The 14,844-nt window shown below is 44.7% G+C and overlaps 1 protein-coding gene across 1 annotated transcript in view; it reads right to left on the reverse strand.

The window, feature by feature from the left end:
- Positions 1-14,844, reverse strand: part of cacna2d2a (calcium channel, voltage-dependent, alpha 2/delta subunit 2a) — a gene marked incomplete in the record, with an annotated part of 114,964 nt that overhangs the window by 2,596 nt on the left and 97,524 nt on the right. Inside the window, 23 exon segments of the mRNA XM_078092019.1 lie at positions 61-116; positions 277-329; positions 471-623; positions 717-788; positions 864-911; positions 993-1,084; positions 1,508-1,606; positions 1,738-1,841; positions 2,006-2,068; positions 2,144-2,234; positions 2,501-2,598; positions 3,285-3,345; positions 5,266-5,280; positions 6,443-6,519; positions 8,103-8,164; positions 8,345-8,416; positions 8,547-8,618; positions 8,748-8,822; positions 8,914-8,988; positions 9,498-9,566; positions 9,755-9,844; positions 11,869-11,918; positions 14,293-14,371. Coding sequence (XP_077948145.1) covers positions 61-116; positions 277-329; positions 471-623; positions 717-788; positions 864-911; positions 993-1,084; positions 1,508-1,606; positions 1,738-1,841; positions 2,006-2,068; positions 2,144-2,234; positions 2,501-2,598; positions 3,285-3,345; positions 5,266-5,280; positions 6,443-6,519; positions 8,103-8,164; positions 8,345-8,416; positions 8,547-8,618; positions 8,748-8,822; positions 8,914-8,988; positions 9,498-9,566; positions 9,755-9,844; positions 11,869-11,918; positions 14,293-14,371 — 1,726 coding nt within the window.

Below are 14,844 nucleotides of genomic sequence, written 5' to 3' on the forward strand. Positions count from 1 at the left end.
TACGTGCAGACGTGTAAAACAGCGAAATAACATTTGAATTACTGTCAAGTTTGCACCTACCTCTGACAAACCAGCTGTGATAAGCCAGTCCATATATAAACTGTTGGAACAAGGACCTGTGGAAATAGGAGATGGGGCTCAGTGAAACTTTTCTGATGTATTTTGCGTATGATTTGCATGTGGCAGTGTTTACTAGGAAGATCCATCACAGTACATGTACATATTTAAAGTGTACTGTATGTTAGAATTGTGTTTTTGGAGCTTGAGGGCTCTCACCATGCAGCTGCTGAGGTCCACCAAGCCACGTTCACAAAATCGGCCACTGTGGGCTGCAGATGAACAGAGGAAACAAAACAAATATCATATCATATCAACCGGTTTACATGCATATTCAAATGAAAAACCCATTATCACTATTGGCCCTGAATTCCAAGTATCGTACTCATGCACATAATCATTTACGTTCTCACCACAAACACTGCTCGGGGAGCAGCTCCAGCTTCACTGTTGGGCATCCGTTCGCACACCGACTGGTAGTCAAACGACTGCTTGCGGTTGTAGAAGGAGTTGTTGTAGAGTGCGTACATCAAGTAGGGATCGACGTCACTGAAGAACATGCCCACCTGTGGGAAACAAAACATAACCATTGGTTAAACTAACGTCAAGGATAGAAAAGGAAACGTGGTGAAGTGGCAAAATGAATGAATCAACTGCACCTTGTTCCAGTCGTCCTTCTGATTAGACATGATCAGGAATCCACCATCGTCTATCAAATAACACAGGAGATCCTGCACACAGAAGCAGCTGTTAGACACAAGAAGAAGAAGAAGCTTGAGCTGAATACAGGAAGCAGAAATATTTACCTCACTGTTGGCTTCACAGTCCATTTCACAGCCCCTGTTTGGTCCACACTGTCAAGCAGAAAGCACTGAGTTAGCAGCTGGACGTTCCAGACATAAATGTAAAAGGACTTTCTGTGTTTAACTTATTACCGTATTTGAGCCCTGATGGTTGTCCGTGTGGTTGCTCGCAAGAATCTTAAATTTATCCGTCCAGGCTTCAAGATCTAGTTTCACTCCGACCACTAAAAGATTTAAAGGACAAATAAACTGGAATACATGCGGATGCCTTAACTAACCAGTGATGTCGCACATTAGACCCGTGTGTTCCCAAAATGTCATTCGTAATCATAACCACTAAGATGAATAATTTGTGTGAAATTGTCAGAATTAGCTCATTTAATTGAGACGTGGAACAAAAACGTGTTTTGTCAGTTCACAGTGACCTTTGACGTCCAAAATGTAATCAGTCCACCCTTAAGTGGACGTTTATGCCAAATCCGCACGGACTAACAACCAGAGAACACAACAAAATGTCCCCAAAATGAACGCAGAGCATAAACACGTTTCGCACAAAGTGACCACGATTATGTTTCTTCCTTGCTCTAAAAAAATGTCTTTTCTCACACCTGTCATTAAGGATTTATCTTTATTGAAGTTGAACCCACCTGCGGGTTTGATGGTCTTTCCTCCCACTGTGAATTCCACAGCCGTGCTGACCAGGATCCCTATGGTGTCGTTCTCCGGGTTCAGCAGCTCGTCCCGGGCTTCAAGAGGAAAACAAAATAAAATAAACCCGCCGGAGAGGGCAGTAGGGGGCCGGGGGGGTTAGAAACAGAGACACATTATGAGGCTCGCTGTGAGATATTTAATCCAGGACCAAGTGAGCGTCATCCACCTGTGCGATAAGGCGCTCGGAAGATGTAGCCCTTGTTGTCGAGACTGCGGCGGTAGTAGCTGGCATTAAACGGCTCGGGGTCTTCCTCCCAGGTCTCTGCAGCCCTGAGATCCAAGAGCAGACACACACACACACACACACACACACACACACACACACACACTGCAGCTGTAGATCTCCGATGTGCAATGTGCCTGCCGCTACATTTAAAGCTTTTGGTTACAACTCACTACGTCAAAAGAGAATAAAAACGTAAGACTGCACTTACTTGTTCGGAAACACTCTAGTTACTCCTCCGTCCGATGCAGCAAAAACAGCCAGGAAGCCATATCTACAAAAGAGACAAATGCAATTTAAATTGTATTCAGAGTAAAATCTACAATTGTGGTTCTTTAATGAAACTCACGTGTTCAAGTCTTTATTCTTCCACACTTTCTCCACGAGCTGCCGGATGATGCCGGTGTCCAGAATGAGGTTGTGAAGGAGCAGATTGTCGCCTGAAGGGCAGGTACAGATGTTTAGAAAGGGTGTAAATCGGTCCACGTTTGGTCAAAACCAAATAAACCAGAAAATGCTTTTCATTGTTGTGGAATATGAAGGCATTCGATTTTTCACCCAAGTTTAACATTCGGCAATTCGGTACAGAAAGAGTAAATAAAGGGTTTGTTTTGGGTCTTCAATGGATTTTTTGTGAGAGAAAAAATGTAATACTATTCAATCTTGAATGAACTAATTCATTGGAGTGGAAAGAAACGAAACTCACATTGTTTGGAGTCCGGTGTCACCTTCTCCATCAGAGCAATGAAGTTGAGCAGGAACTCAGTGTTGTTGTTGGACAGTTCGAGGTCATTGCAGTATTCCCTGAGGAACAGACGAGGCGTTTTAACTCAGAGAAATAATCTAAAAATCAGTAATGTGTAGACAACAGGTTTCCTTCATAACAGGGACACGCAGTAAAAAGCAGGGATGCAACAGGTGCAGCATGCGTTTCTTAGAGTTTAAATCCAGAAGAATACAGGAGGTGGATTTGACTGCCGCATGCGGGCGTCGCAATGAAGGGCTTATTTTTATTCATGTGCTGTAGAGGTTGCAGGTTGCAGCTGGAGGCCATGAGAGTTTGATACCAGAACGGCACAAGCAGAGACGATCTTTTCTTTTATGTGTGTCAGTAGCATCCAAAATATCCCAAATAAATTTTGTTGCACAACCTAACTAATAACCACTAAATGTATCACTGTAATACAAATATACAACAACTTAATAGCAGCATGCAAAGAAGATTGAACGTGGCTTCAGTATTTGATTGTGAATAACCAAGAGAAAAGGTAAATACAAAACAAACATGATTATATCATGAGGGTAGATTATTTCTATATTTTCCTCAAATGTGTAGCAATGAGTTAACACACAACTGAAAATGATCAAGGAATGAATAAAACAGGCTGAACGTGGAGCCAACAAAACGCTACGAGTGCAGTGCAGATGAAAAGACAACACCAAGCGCCGATGACCGTCAACCACAGCACGCATTCAACACACACGGCTACCTGGGAGCAATGAATACATGGCCTTCAGACTCAAAACTGTTTGGCAGCAGTGATTCAAAATCTGCAACAGAAAGGGGAAGATTATCGGGGAAGGGCAGTGCGCGGGGGGCAGTGGGGAGTTGTGGGTAAACAGCAGCTGTTCTTCAGAGGTGCAGGGACGCAGAAGGGAGTTTACCATGGCAACACGTGGGTATCATGGGAAGACTGGCGTTAGCCAATGTGGTGCCCAAAATAGAACCTGAATCTAAATGGAATGGACTCATACAAAATTTGTTTTTTAATGTTTATCACTTTGCGATGACCCATTTTGTGATTCATTTGGTTTCAATCAAACGCGTTTTGGATGTCCGAGAACTGACTTGCAAGTTGTGATGAGTCAGGAAGCAAGTTCTCAGACAGATCATCCATAATGAGTGCTTTTTTTAAATTTTTTTTTTTTTAGATCAGGCAGGCATCAACATGGCCAACTATTGCGAGGGGAGGTGGGTGAAGGTCCTGATGGAAGTGGTCACCCCTCAGACTGGCAGGGCGGAGGGCTCAGAGAGACACATAATCATAGGAAGTGCATTGCATTGTGAAGGGCATGTCAAAGGGCAACTTCATTTTATCTATCACGGACCAAGACCCGAAATATCAACCATCACTGAACCCTAAAACAGCCGATTCTGCGACGAATCCAACGTGTGATTCTCTCGTTATGTAAAGACCCGTCACTGTGTACAGCAGAGGAATGCAATTTTCAAAGCTAAAATAGAGTGCCCAGGTAGTTTTCCGCCCACAACGCCGTGCACATCCGGGGTCAAGGTTTTTTTTTACTGAGGAAGCGTCATGCCGTGGCCCCCTGGCAGTCTGAGGGGTGAGGAGGGAGGGAGACAAGCTGATGGAGACAGGGAGGAGGACACGGGGACGACACAGGAGCCGGACGCTGCGCCGAGCGGCACCCTGACAACCTGGCGACACGGGAGGACCTGGGAGGACGGGACGCAGCTCGGCCCTGAAGGGTCCGTCCGCAGGCTGCGGCATCTCCGGCGACAGTGTACGACGGGAAACTACGGCGGCTAACAAACGTTACTTTTGATATAGAGGATGGATAGGACAGATGTTGAGACCACTTTACTCTACTTTAAATAAATAGCAGTTGAGTACCAAGCGTGAGCTGACACTATCGTGGCTCAGATTTAGAAGCTAATATATCAGCTTACGGTGTTTCACTTTCTAATGACACAATAAAAAATATTTTACTATTAAGGCAAAAAAAGAGGGCGTTTAAAAAAATACAAATATAGTTAAAGATCGGTCAACGACGGAGTTCTAGCGTGATAATTAAAGACATTTTTAACTATTGACACTGTAAGAAAAAATATAGAAGAAAGTAAGAGAGAGAGAGGCAGAGAGGAGAAAGAGAAACAGAGGAAGGGGACGAGGAAAAGAAAGAAATATGGGCAAAGAAAATGAAAGAAGTGTAAATTGAAACAGACGGAGAGAGAGAGAGAGAGAGAGAGAGAGAGAGAGAGAGAGAGAGGAGGCAGACACAACCCATTCGGAGATATCCACGGGAGGAAAAGCATTAGGGGGAGGGACAAAAGACAGGTTTTAACAGAGCACATGAATATTTATCTTCCTTGGGTACAGTAGTTTCTTTTTTTAATTTTGCTTCCGAAGCAGCGAGTACGTGGGGGAGGAAGGGGAGGTCGGGGACCAGAGGAGCCATCGTGAGAGAGGTGAGATCTGAGCTGCAGCAAGAGGGTGAAGAGAAGAAGGAGGGATAAAAGAAGAAAGAGGAGGAAAAAGAGGAAATCCTGAAGGCAAGACGAGCAGGAACAGAGGCAAGCAGGCTGGGGACAGGTGAGGGTAGGAGGAGGAGGGGGAGGGGGAGGGGGGAGCAGCAGGAAAAGGTTAAGGACGAGAGGTTTGGGGAGGAGGCAGCGGTAGGGAGTAGGAAGTAAAGGAAGGAACGTGGACCAATATGGAGTATACTTGCCCTTGGTGTATGGCACTGTGTGGATCCATCAGAGAAGGAGTGAGCAAGAAAAGAAACAGGGGGTCGGGTAGGAAGGGGGGGATCACAGACAATATTTTATTCAATTACTGCTTGAATAAAAATATTGTTTTCTTGAAAGAAAGAAACTAATTTAGGTCAAACAAGACAAGAGAGAAAAAGAAATGAAGAGCAAACATCTTATTTGCGAGAGCAAACGAGGAAACGTAAAACCAACGGAAGAAAGAAAGGTAAAAAAAAAAAAAAAAGGAAATCCAGGGAAGAAAAAAGTAACGACAAAACCAGTTGTGAGGGATAAATATGGTGAAACATAAACAAAAACTCAAATGAAACAGGAAAATAAGGGAGTAACAGGGTCTGGACAAAGAAAGAATGAGAGAGACAACAAGTGTCCCCATCCAGACCCACAAAAACCCAAACTCCCACGTTAGACAAGCCCGTGTCCCAGGCGTGTGGGAGTTTATATACACTGAATGATTCCAAAGCTGAGAAACATCTCACACAATCAAACACGTACACAAATCAAATTTGAAAATAAATGACACACATAACAGAAGGAAAATTCCCCAAAATGATAAAACTCAAGTGAAAAGCATGCATGTTTTCACAGTTTTTTTTTTTTCCAGAACATCAAATACTTTGAACACAGATGCTTCAGAATCATTACTTGGTGGAGAAGAGGCGAGAGCATTTGGCAAAAAAAATAATAGCACAAAAGTCACCATTATTTTCACCTGAGTAATACAGTAAAACCACAGCTTTCACCTTTCTGTCAGTTCAGCTATTTTTTTCTTCAGCCAGTGTGAAGAAAAAACATCACCATTTTACAGCACAGCATGAAGACAGGAGGGGACGGGGGGGCAGTAGAGGAGTCGGGGGACTCGGGTAAAGTCTTGCCTACTGTACAGCTCAGAGAGGGGCAAGAAGGGGGACAGAGGGGCGGGGCCACTCTGCTCGGACGCTCCCTATGATGACGTTGGACACCCGGGTCAAAGGACTAGATAAGAGCATACGGTCATTTTTGGGAGAGGGGGAGAGAGACAGAGAGAGAGAGAGAGAGAGAGAGAAAGAGAGAGCGAGGAGGGGAAGCGTGGAGAGAGAGAGAGAGAGAGAGAGAGAGAGAGAGAGAGAAGGATGCTGCGGATTCCCTGGTACTTACACTGCACCTGAAGGATCTGGTCACTCAGGTTTGCCTTGATGTGGTTCTCAGAATATGTGGGCAGTACCAAGCCTAGACTGAGGGTAACGAAGCAGACACAGAAGATCAAGAACGCGATGCGGATGCACATCGGACCCCCGAAATACAAACACACACACAGGCAGGCTCGCTCAACAACAGGCCGTTTAAAGGTCCCTGCAAACGGTGTCGTAGCTTCTCTCATGTGGTGACACCGGGATGGAGGAGTGTTTTCATCATACGGGGTTCTGAACGCTTCACACTCCTCTATCGGTTGTCGGGTGACGGTAATGTGCAGGAAAGCACAACTTTGTACTGGCAAAAGGTTGTGAAGAGGAAGACTGCTAAAAAAAACAAATCTCAAGTCTTTCCAAAAGTTTTGTGAAGATGTAAATTAATGAACAGCCTTTTTTTTTTTAGAGGCCGGAAGAAATGAGGAAAGAAACACGACTCTGGTAGTGACGCGACAAACGCATACGCAGTGCGTACGAGCTGTTGAAAGTCCGTTTCATTTATTAGCAGTGAGCGAGCGATTGCCATAAATCAAACTGTGAGAGTGAACGCCAGGAACGTTCTCCAGGCCACTGCGCCGTAAGAAGGCCGGCGTCCAACTGTTTCCAAGCAAATCCAATGTGGAGTATCAAACGTGCTTGATATTTTGGGCCAAATAGCCGACGGTGTTCCTGTTCAAATCGAGTGATGCTTCAAAGGGGTTATAACAAAAGAGACGAAGCAGTTTGAATTTGAAATGTGTCATTGTTTTAGCTTGTTAGTTTGACCTATATATGCAAGTAAACATTTACTGTTCTACCAAAACCCGAAATCAGAGGGAGAAAGAAATACGTGTGCTATCTCTTAATCTGTGGTGCCACACAGAAAGCTAAAATATAACCAAGTAAGAGGATTAATTGGAACAGATAGAACGGAGTGAAAAAGGGTGCGACAGTAACAGGATCTAACTGCGCCACAGCTTCAGTAGACTAAAAGAGATAAGACAGATTTAGATTTAAAGAAACCGCCAGTTTTAGGAGTAGAGAAAGACCATAAATGCTAAAATGCAGGATGCATGACAAAGACGCGCTTTGGATGTCTGGTTGGAGTTAGATTAGACTTTTGCAAGCCACAACAGCAACACGTGAGGATGGGTAAATACAATGGAATTTCCCTTTAAGTGGAAATAAATAGAATTGTGCAGAGAGCGGGCACGCTGCCAGCAGATGTTGTAAAAAATACACATCAGGCATTTGTAGGACTATTGAATATCATAAACTGTAATCTGCAAATTGTTGCCTGGAGGAAATGTCATTACGATGCAACCTCAAATGTTCAACCAAGTTGGGAGATGAATAAACTATGCAATTAATTGGTGCTTGGAGTACTGTGCTGAGTAAAGTTTATTTTTTTAATGAGAAATCTAAACTACTGCTTTGTAAATGGGGATTGAGATGAATTATTTAACCCAAACACAGAAAGAGAATAAGCAAGTTGCCTTTATTCAGTGATGTGTTTAGTCTGTCCGGAGAGTGTGATAGCAGCGGCTTCACTGCTGGCTGATGAGCAACCAGCTGACAAAGTCAAACGTATCAACGTTGGACTTTACTCACAGTTTAAAGTGGATTTATGTCGAGCACTTGATACAGACCTGTAATCTGTGCCATCCACGGGCGTCCACGTGTACGTACGCATGGCCTCGTCGATGTACCTCTGCCGAAAACCACAAAGGGAAAAATATGGAACACGTTCAGCTTTTCCTCACATCACATCTCTCTTCCCGTAATTGGAGGGAAACAAGAGATCCTAAACAGTCACTGGGGTTCATTACAACACCGATTCAGGAAGGTGCTGCTGTGGATCATGATTGAGTCTCATATATTGATTACTTGCCTCATCAACTGACTTAACGAGCGTCTTGATTTTCCTTAGCCCTGGTTTGCCATCAATCATCTGTCGGCGGATCTAGAGAGAGAGCAGAGACGGAAAACAGGTACATAAAGAGGAAAACTGACTGATAAAATGAATAAACTGAACGCATATTAAACAGACAAGACAAAAGAAATGATGTTTGTTTCAGACGAGTTGTTTTTACCTCCTCTTTGTTACTGTCCTCCAGCTCTGCATCCAGAAAGTCCAGAGTAACGGACTCCTTGAAGTTAAAGATCTGAACAAGTGCGAGAAAGCAGGGGAAGACAGAGAAGGGGGGCGGCGGGAGGATAGAAAACATCATTCAGTAGAGAATGAAAATACAAATGTGGCTTTAGAGGAACATGAACTGACTAGCAGGACCTACTTTGGGCTGCAGGTTGGGATGCAGCAGCACGTAGCCATTCGGGTCGATGGCAAAGGTGTAGCCATTAGCTCCAAGCTGTGCAGAAGAAGAGTGAATGGAGGTGTGACTCAGTATTCAGCGACGTCAAGGCGACGTGAGGGTGACCTTGAGTGCGCAACACACTCACTCTGTATGTGGGTGTCTTCCTTTTGATTTCGTTGATTGCAATATCGACGCCCATGACTCCAAGGATGAGCTGGTTCTGTAGGAAGAACGTACGAGGTAATCATTTGCATTCCATCCACAACCGCCCTCGCATCAGAGACTCGCAGAGGGCCGGTAGCTGTGAGTACCAAGAACACCCCGATGCCGCCTCTGACATCGTTACACTTTGTGTGCGATCTGATTAGTGCATATTTTCGTGGCGGTTTGCATCATTGCTTCAATCTCCCGGTGTATAGATATTGAAAGCTGGCCGGATCTGTGCACTCCGGGCGATAACAGATACTACAGACGGGTGGCTGCGGTGTCTGTTTTGACCTCAGGGGGGAGGTGTTGCCCAGATGACCAGCAGCTGGCCGGACGCCATCACAGTTGACCGATGATGGTGGACACCCCTGCTATTAACACGACTGTTTGCATAAGCTTGCGTAGCCTTGACAACGAGGATGATAATGAAAATATTGGATGATCTGTGGTATGAATCTGTGTGCTGTGTCAGAATAAAACTATTTTGAGCTCCGTATCTCGTTGGGGCAGTGCTGCTTTTACCTGCGAGCTCGCGGGATCAACGGTGAGGTTGAAGACCGGCATCGTTCCAGTGATGACGAGGCCCAAACCCTGATAGAGCACAAAGATCCTTGTAACTGAGTTATTAAAAATAAAAAACAAATAAACCAGAACTTCTTGTAGGATTCTGTCTTCAACGCTGATAAACTGCAATTCAACTTAATTTAACATTAATACATATAGGTATATTTGGTGAATCCTGCAAAGGTCACTTAGTTAAATAAAAAGTCGGGCCTCACCAGAGCATCCTGGTAGACGTTTGTCCATTGCACCTGCTTTGCTTTAGGGCCAGCCAGCACCATGGGACGACCCAGGACATCCAGGTACTCCTGCGACGGGCAAAAAACACACGTGCGACTCGGACCAAACCCAACAAACACCTACAATCAAACAAACGTTTACAGCGCTTGTCGTGTTGATGCGGTGAGCTGGAAGAGCCGACTTTCATCTGCCATAAAGCTACGAGACCCTGACCGGCCTCCTCTCTGTCACCACATAAACCAGTGGGCCACCAGCAGCAGCAGCCGCAGCATCCCGGTCCTGCCGAGCCATAAAGCCGCCGGTCCTGAACCACTCAGGGCCGTTTCTCATCGTTATGAAGCAGCTATTAAAAACACATTAAAGGTGTCGGTGGCGCGACGTGTGAAACAGGCTATTCTCCCAGAGGCCCCGCTGTCACGGCCTGCGCGAGGAGAATGTCCCGCAGCTATTGTGAATAGAGGTGAAGGGTTGCGTCTACCGGTAGTACATCATGTACAGTATATTCTTCCTTTCTCGGGAGCCACCTCGCACAACGGCTGAGATGTATCCTTTTAGATGTGATGCGTAATTGATCCCATTGTTGAGTGATTGACCTCGTGACATATAAAGCAGCTGCACACTCCAGACACTTCAGTTGTCCTGAAGACCAGAGACAGCAATTCTCCGATCATACAGACAGAGGATAAGTGGAATTGCACCTGCTCTTTAGTGGTCAAATTTCTCTCCATTGTGCAGAAAAAATTGAATAATCATTGAAAATGTCTGACCCTCAATAGACAAAAGGGGCGTCCTGTATAAGCACAGAGCTATTTCAGTCTTCAGTATTTAGTTTAGACTCCCATCGCCTGAACAGTGAGGTGCTGACAGGCGTAACCTATTCTATTATTAGCTCAATAAAAATCCGGTTTAACGCGCCACAGGGAGATATTCCATCAGGGACATGACAGCAGACCTTTTCACGGGTTATAGGGGAAATTTTACGCCTGGCTAGAACAATCTAGGAAACATAAAAAGTCAGCAACTGGAGATGCTGTCCAAAGGAACCGGGGCCATATAAAACCCCATCGACGTCCCTGGCGTTTGATTAATTGCTATTGTCTCTCTGGGAACCGTGACAGCCATGATCCCACTGTGGGGACTCTTCCAAAGAGTAAACAGCACAGTGAAAGCCTTTAGTGTTGCTCCACAGAGAGATCTCACACAAAGGGGCCCAAATGGATGACACAAGTCACTTTTAACTTCCGTCTCAAAACTACGTCTAGTGACATTCATTTTCCCAAACTATTCCACTCTTCCTACATAATCGCATAAGTCAGGAGGGTTTGGATAATAATATCCTTGCCGTCTATGGTCCATCTGTTATTTGAATGTTGCCATCTCAGTCGAGTGAGACCGCGCGGTGAGTGTGTGATGTTGAAGTGCCGAGTGTGATTAAATAATGTCTCTTCTGGGCCTTTACAGAGAGCTAAAGTCGCCCACCTTCAGAAAACCTATTAGAGTAAGTGGCAGTTCTCGGAATATAAATATGCTGGAGTTAATGGAACCGCTCACAGTGTATTCCGGGGCCTGATCGCTCACCGGGTCCGAGGAGGGGGGGTAGAAGGCAGGGGTTGTAGTTCCCCCACCTCCCAACAACTGAGTCAATTTTTGCAGCTGAAATGAGGTTATCCCCACGGCTTTCAGAAGCTCAGAGTGCATCAAGCAACAGTGGTGGGGGGTGGGGAGGTATGGGGGAGGTATGAGGGGGGGAAGCAGGACCCCGAGTGAGTGAGGATCCTGAAGGCGTGCGTGCATGTGCGTGCGTGTGTGTGCGTTTGTGTCAAAAAGAGCGCGATACACAAAAGAGCAGGAGATCCAAAAGTCTCTTCTTCACAGGCGTCCGAGAGCCCACAACCCTGTTTGTTATGAGCCCATCTACAGCTCTGCCACTTCCTCCTGTTGCATCCTCTTTTTCCTGTTTGTCATGGAAAACCTATTAACAACCTGTACAATTCCCATCAAAGCAACCAAGGAAGCTACACTGCTTCTTGCTTATAGTTGCATTGTTTTTGTGGATTCATAAAATGTGCGTCCGGTATTCCATGTGCTTTACCTGCGTGTTGATCCTGATGGCTCCAATTGATGGGATTTCAAAGTAGTAACCTGCGGGTCAAGAGGTGAAAATCAATCAATACACTATTCCCGCATGCATCACGGTGCCTGTCTGCATCACATTCCGCCCCTCATTTTCAAAGGTTCACACAGTCACAGAGTGTACAAAGGCGATCCATCTGTAGGTTGGAGTCTAATCTCTTCCGTGCTATTAGGTACAAGTAATGCCGTTGTCTCCCCGGCTGATGGTTCTGGGCCCGGCGGGCACGGTGGTGCTTGTGGCCGCTGACCCGCTGCACACGCTGCTGCAGGACGTAAATGTGGAGGCTCGTTGGGAATGCTGAGCCTCGGGCCGCCGCTGCTGCTGCTGATTAGGGATGAAGGAAAGCGACCGACTGGGTCGATAACCACGCCGCCGCCCAAGCTATTAAAGCCATGAGTGTTTATACAAAGAGTGGTGAAATAGAGACACCATCGCCAGAATGTTAAAAGGCTCAGATGACTCTCATTATTTAGTTACATTATGCGCTGGGCCACAGCGGTTCGGGTTGAGATTTGCATTTCTCCGTCTCATTGGTTTGCACATTTTAGCATTGCCGTTACTTCGCATATTTACGCACACAGGCAATCAAAGGTTTACACACACACGCAGGGCACTAATATGTATTACAATGTAGGTTGTTTGACTGATTGCCCCGGTGCTTTTGGCAGTGTGCCAGGCCAGTGGTGTCTGTGGGTGTAGGGCAACGCTGAGCGAGGTGGTGTAAGATGTAGCTGTTAACGGAAAGCAAGTACTGTAATGTAGATCTGCTCAGCAACGCGCAGGTCAGCAACAAGTGTCGGCTGTGTGAAGGGCAATTGTTAATGTCATCAACAACCTATTTTGCCTCTCAAAACTCATTACGAAACGCCTGTGTACTATTAGAGGTCACTGATCCTCAGATTTATTAAGTCATTTGGGTTTTTTCCTTTTTGAGAAAAATACAACAGAACATTTTGGACTGAAGTGTATAAAGTGCAGTTCATTGAATTAAAAAAAAACATTATGTCTTTTTAACCCAGTGTGGTTTTCTACATAAAGTAATAGAGTTGCAGGATCAGTGTATATAAAACCGATCCATGGCTTACAAATCTGCGTTACTATAGAAACAACTGCTGATTTTCTTTTGCTGCATAGAGCTAATTAGTTAAAGAGATGTGAAACCTTACTGGAATTATTTATGAAATAGAGGGAATACTCTTTTAAGATTAAAAGATACCTTTGGGATTTTTGTTAGAGGTAGAAGTGCATGCACTACTTTAATATACACATTCAGTATTCTTATCCAGATATTTGTTGACACACACACCATAGAACTGGACTAATTTCACTCAATAAACCTCCACCTATGCTTCTTTCATCAGTGCCCATCTTTTACTTTTGGGATGTCTTGTCCCTACGTTTGGATTATAAATGGCACTTTATATCGTATTTGCTGGTTTTATACTCAATTGCACTCATTTTCTCACAGAGAGATTCTTCTTCTTCTTTCTTTCTTCTTAAAATGGGATTTAAACTAAAGTGCATGTGGCCGCAAGTTCTACGTCTTTGTGCTTGTGTGTGTTACCGTGTTTTGACAAATGTGTGTTATGCGGGTGAAGGGTCAGGGAGAGTAATAAGTCCTGGCGATATATAAATGTTGCCATAGACCTTTGTACGATGGCAATCACCACAGTCGTGGGCAGCAGAGAGCACGTTGGCGTAATCCTGGACTTTCCCCAGCCTGACGGGGAAATAATTATCTACTAGACTCCTCCTGCTAATTAATAATAACTTATGGGAAGATACTTCGGAAACACTTTGCTCCACTGGCAAAAAGAAAAGCAGCAGCATCAGTTAGCCGAGGCTTCACGCAGGCAAATAAAGGCCTTATCAAGGAGCGGCTTCACATACACTACAACACTGAGAAACAATGTAAAAACAAAACCACGCAAAGAAAGGAGGAAAAATACAACCGGGTTCTGAACTGAGCTTGGAAACAGCGGTCTGATTCAGGTTGTGATTTAATGTGGTGAGATGAGATTCGAGCAGACAGAGCAGCTAACAGGAAGAGCAGCTGAATCATTTGGGTTGTCGGAGGCAGAGCTGCCGGTTCGCCGGGTTATTTAAGGAACTGCTGCTGCTTTAGATCGTTCAAATATTATGTTAAAAACTCAGATAAATCTTATTGATGGTGGTTTTTTAAATATGCCAGCAGGTTTTAATATTGATTTCTATCAATATTTATGGTAAAAGAGTTAAAGAGTACCTGGGTAGATGTTGAGTACAATGGAAGAACGTGTCCATTTAAGAAATCTCTATCCATAATCAAACTACCAATACTGTAACGACTTATAATATGTACATACACACATATGCTTTGATGGAAACACCTCATCCACGTACCTTTATTGGCACAAGCTATCCACTGCAAAGGGGTCACGTCATAATTATGCTGGCCAACAGAGAAGGTGAAGACACGAACCTGGATTGAAGAGAAAAAATACATTTAAAAAAGACGTTTTCCAGGATCAAGAGCCCAAAAACAAACTTCTCGAGGAAGGCAGCAAAAAAAACAACAACAGCAGAAATCTAAGCTAACAAAAGCTAGAACCCGAGGCTACTCCACTACCCAGACAGCTGCTGTGAAAACAGATTTCCACAGAGAGTCACATTCATCTGGGATCAAGCTGCACTTGACGGGTGCAGCAGGATGGAGAGCAATGCTCCGTCAGGACGATGTGGATTCTGTGTTTGCATCGCGACGCTCGCCGTTTAAACGCTAGTTGATGGATATTGTTTTCCTCGCGTTGAATTTCTTATGCGAAGATGTCGACCGCATCATCCGCCCAGACAGTTGTTTTTTGCTGCTGCTGTTTACATTCCTCATGATACAAATTTGAAAGAATTCCCTACAGGAATGTACACTGTATACCTTTGTTTGTCATGTGTTTGCTG

Source organism: Gasterosteus aculeatus, chromosome 17, assembly GCF_964276395.1.
Source record: "Gasterosteus aculeatus chromosome 17, fGasAcu3.hap1.1, whole genome shotgun sequence".
NCBI lineage: Eukaryota > Metazoa > Chordata > Actinopteri > Perciformes > Gasterosteidae > Gasterosteus > Gasterosteus aculeatus.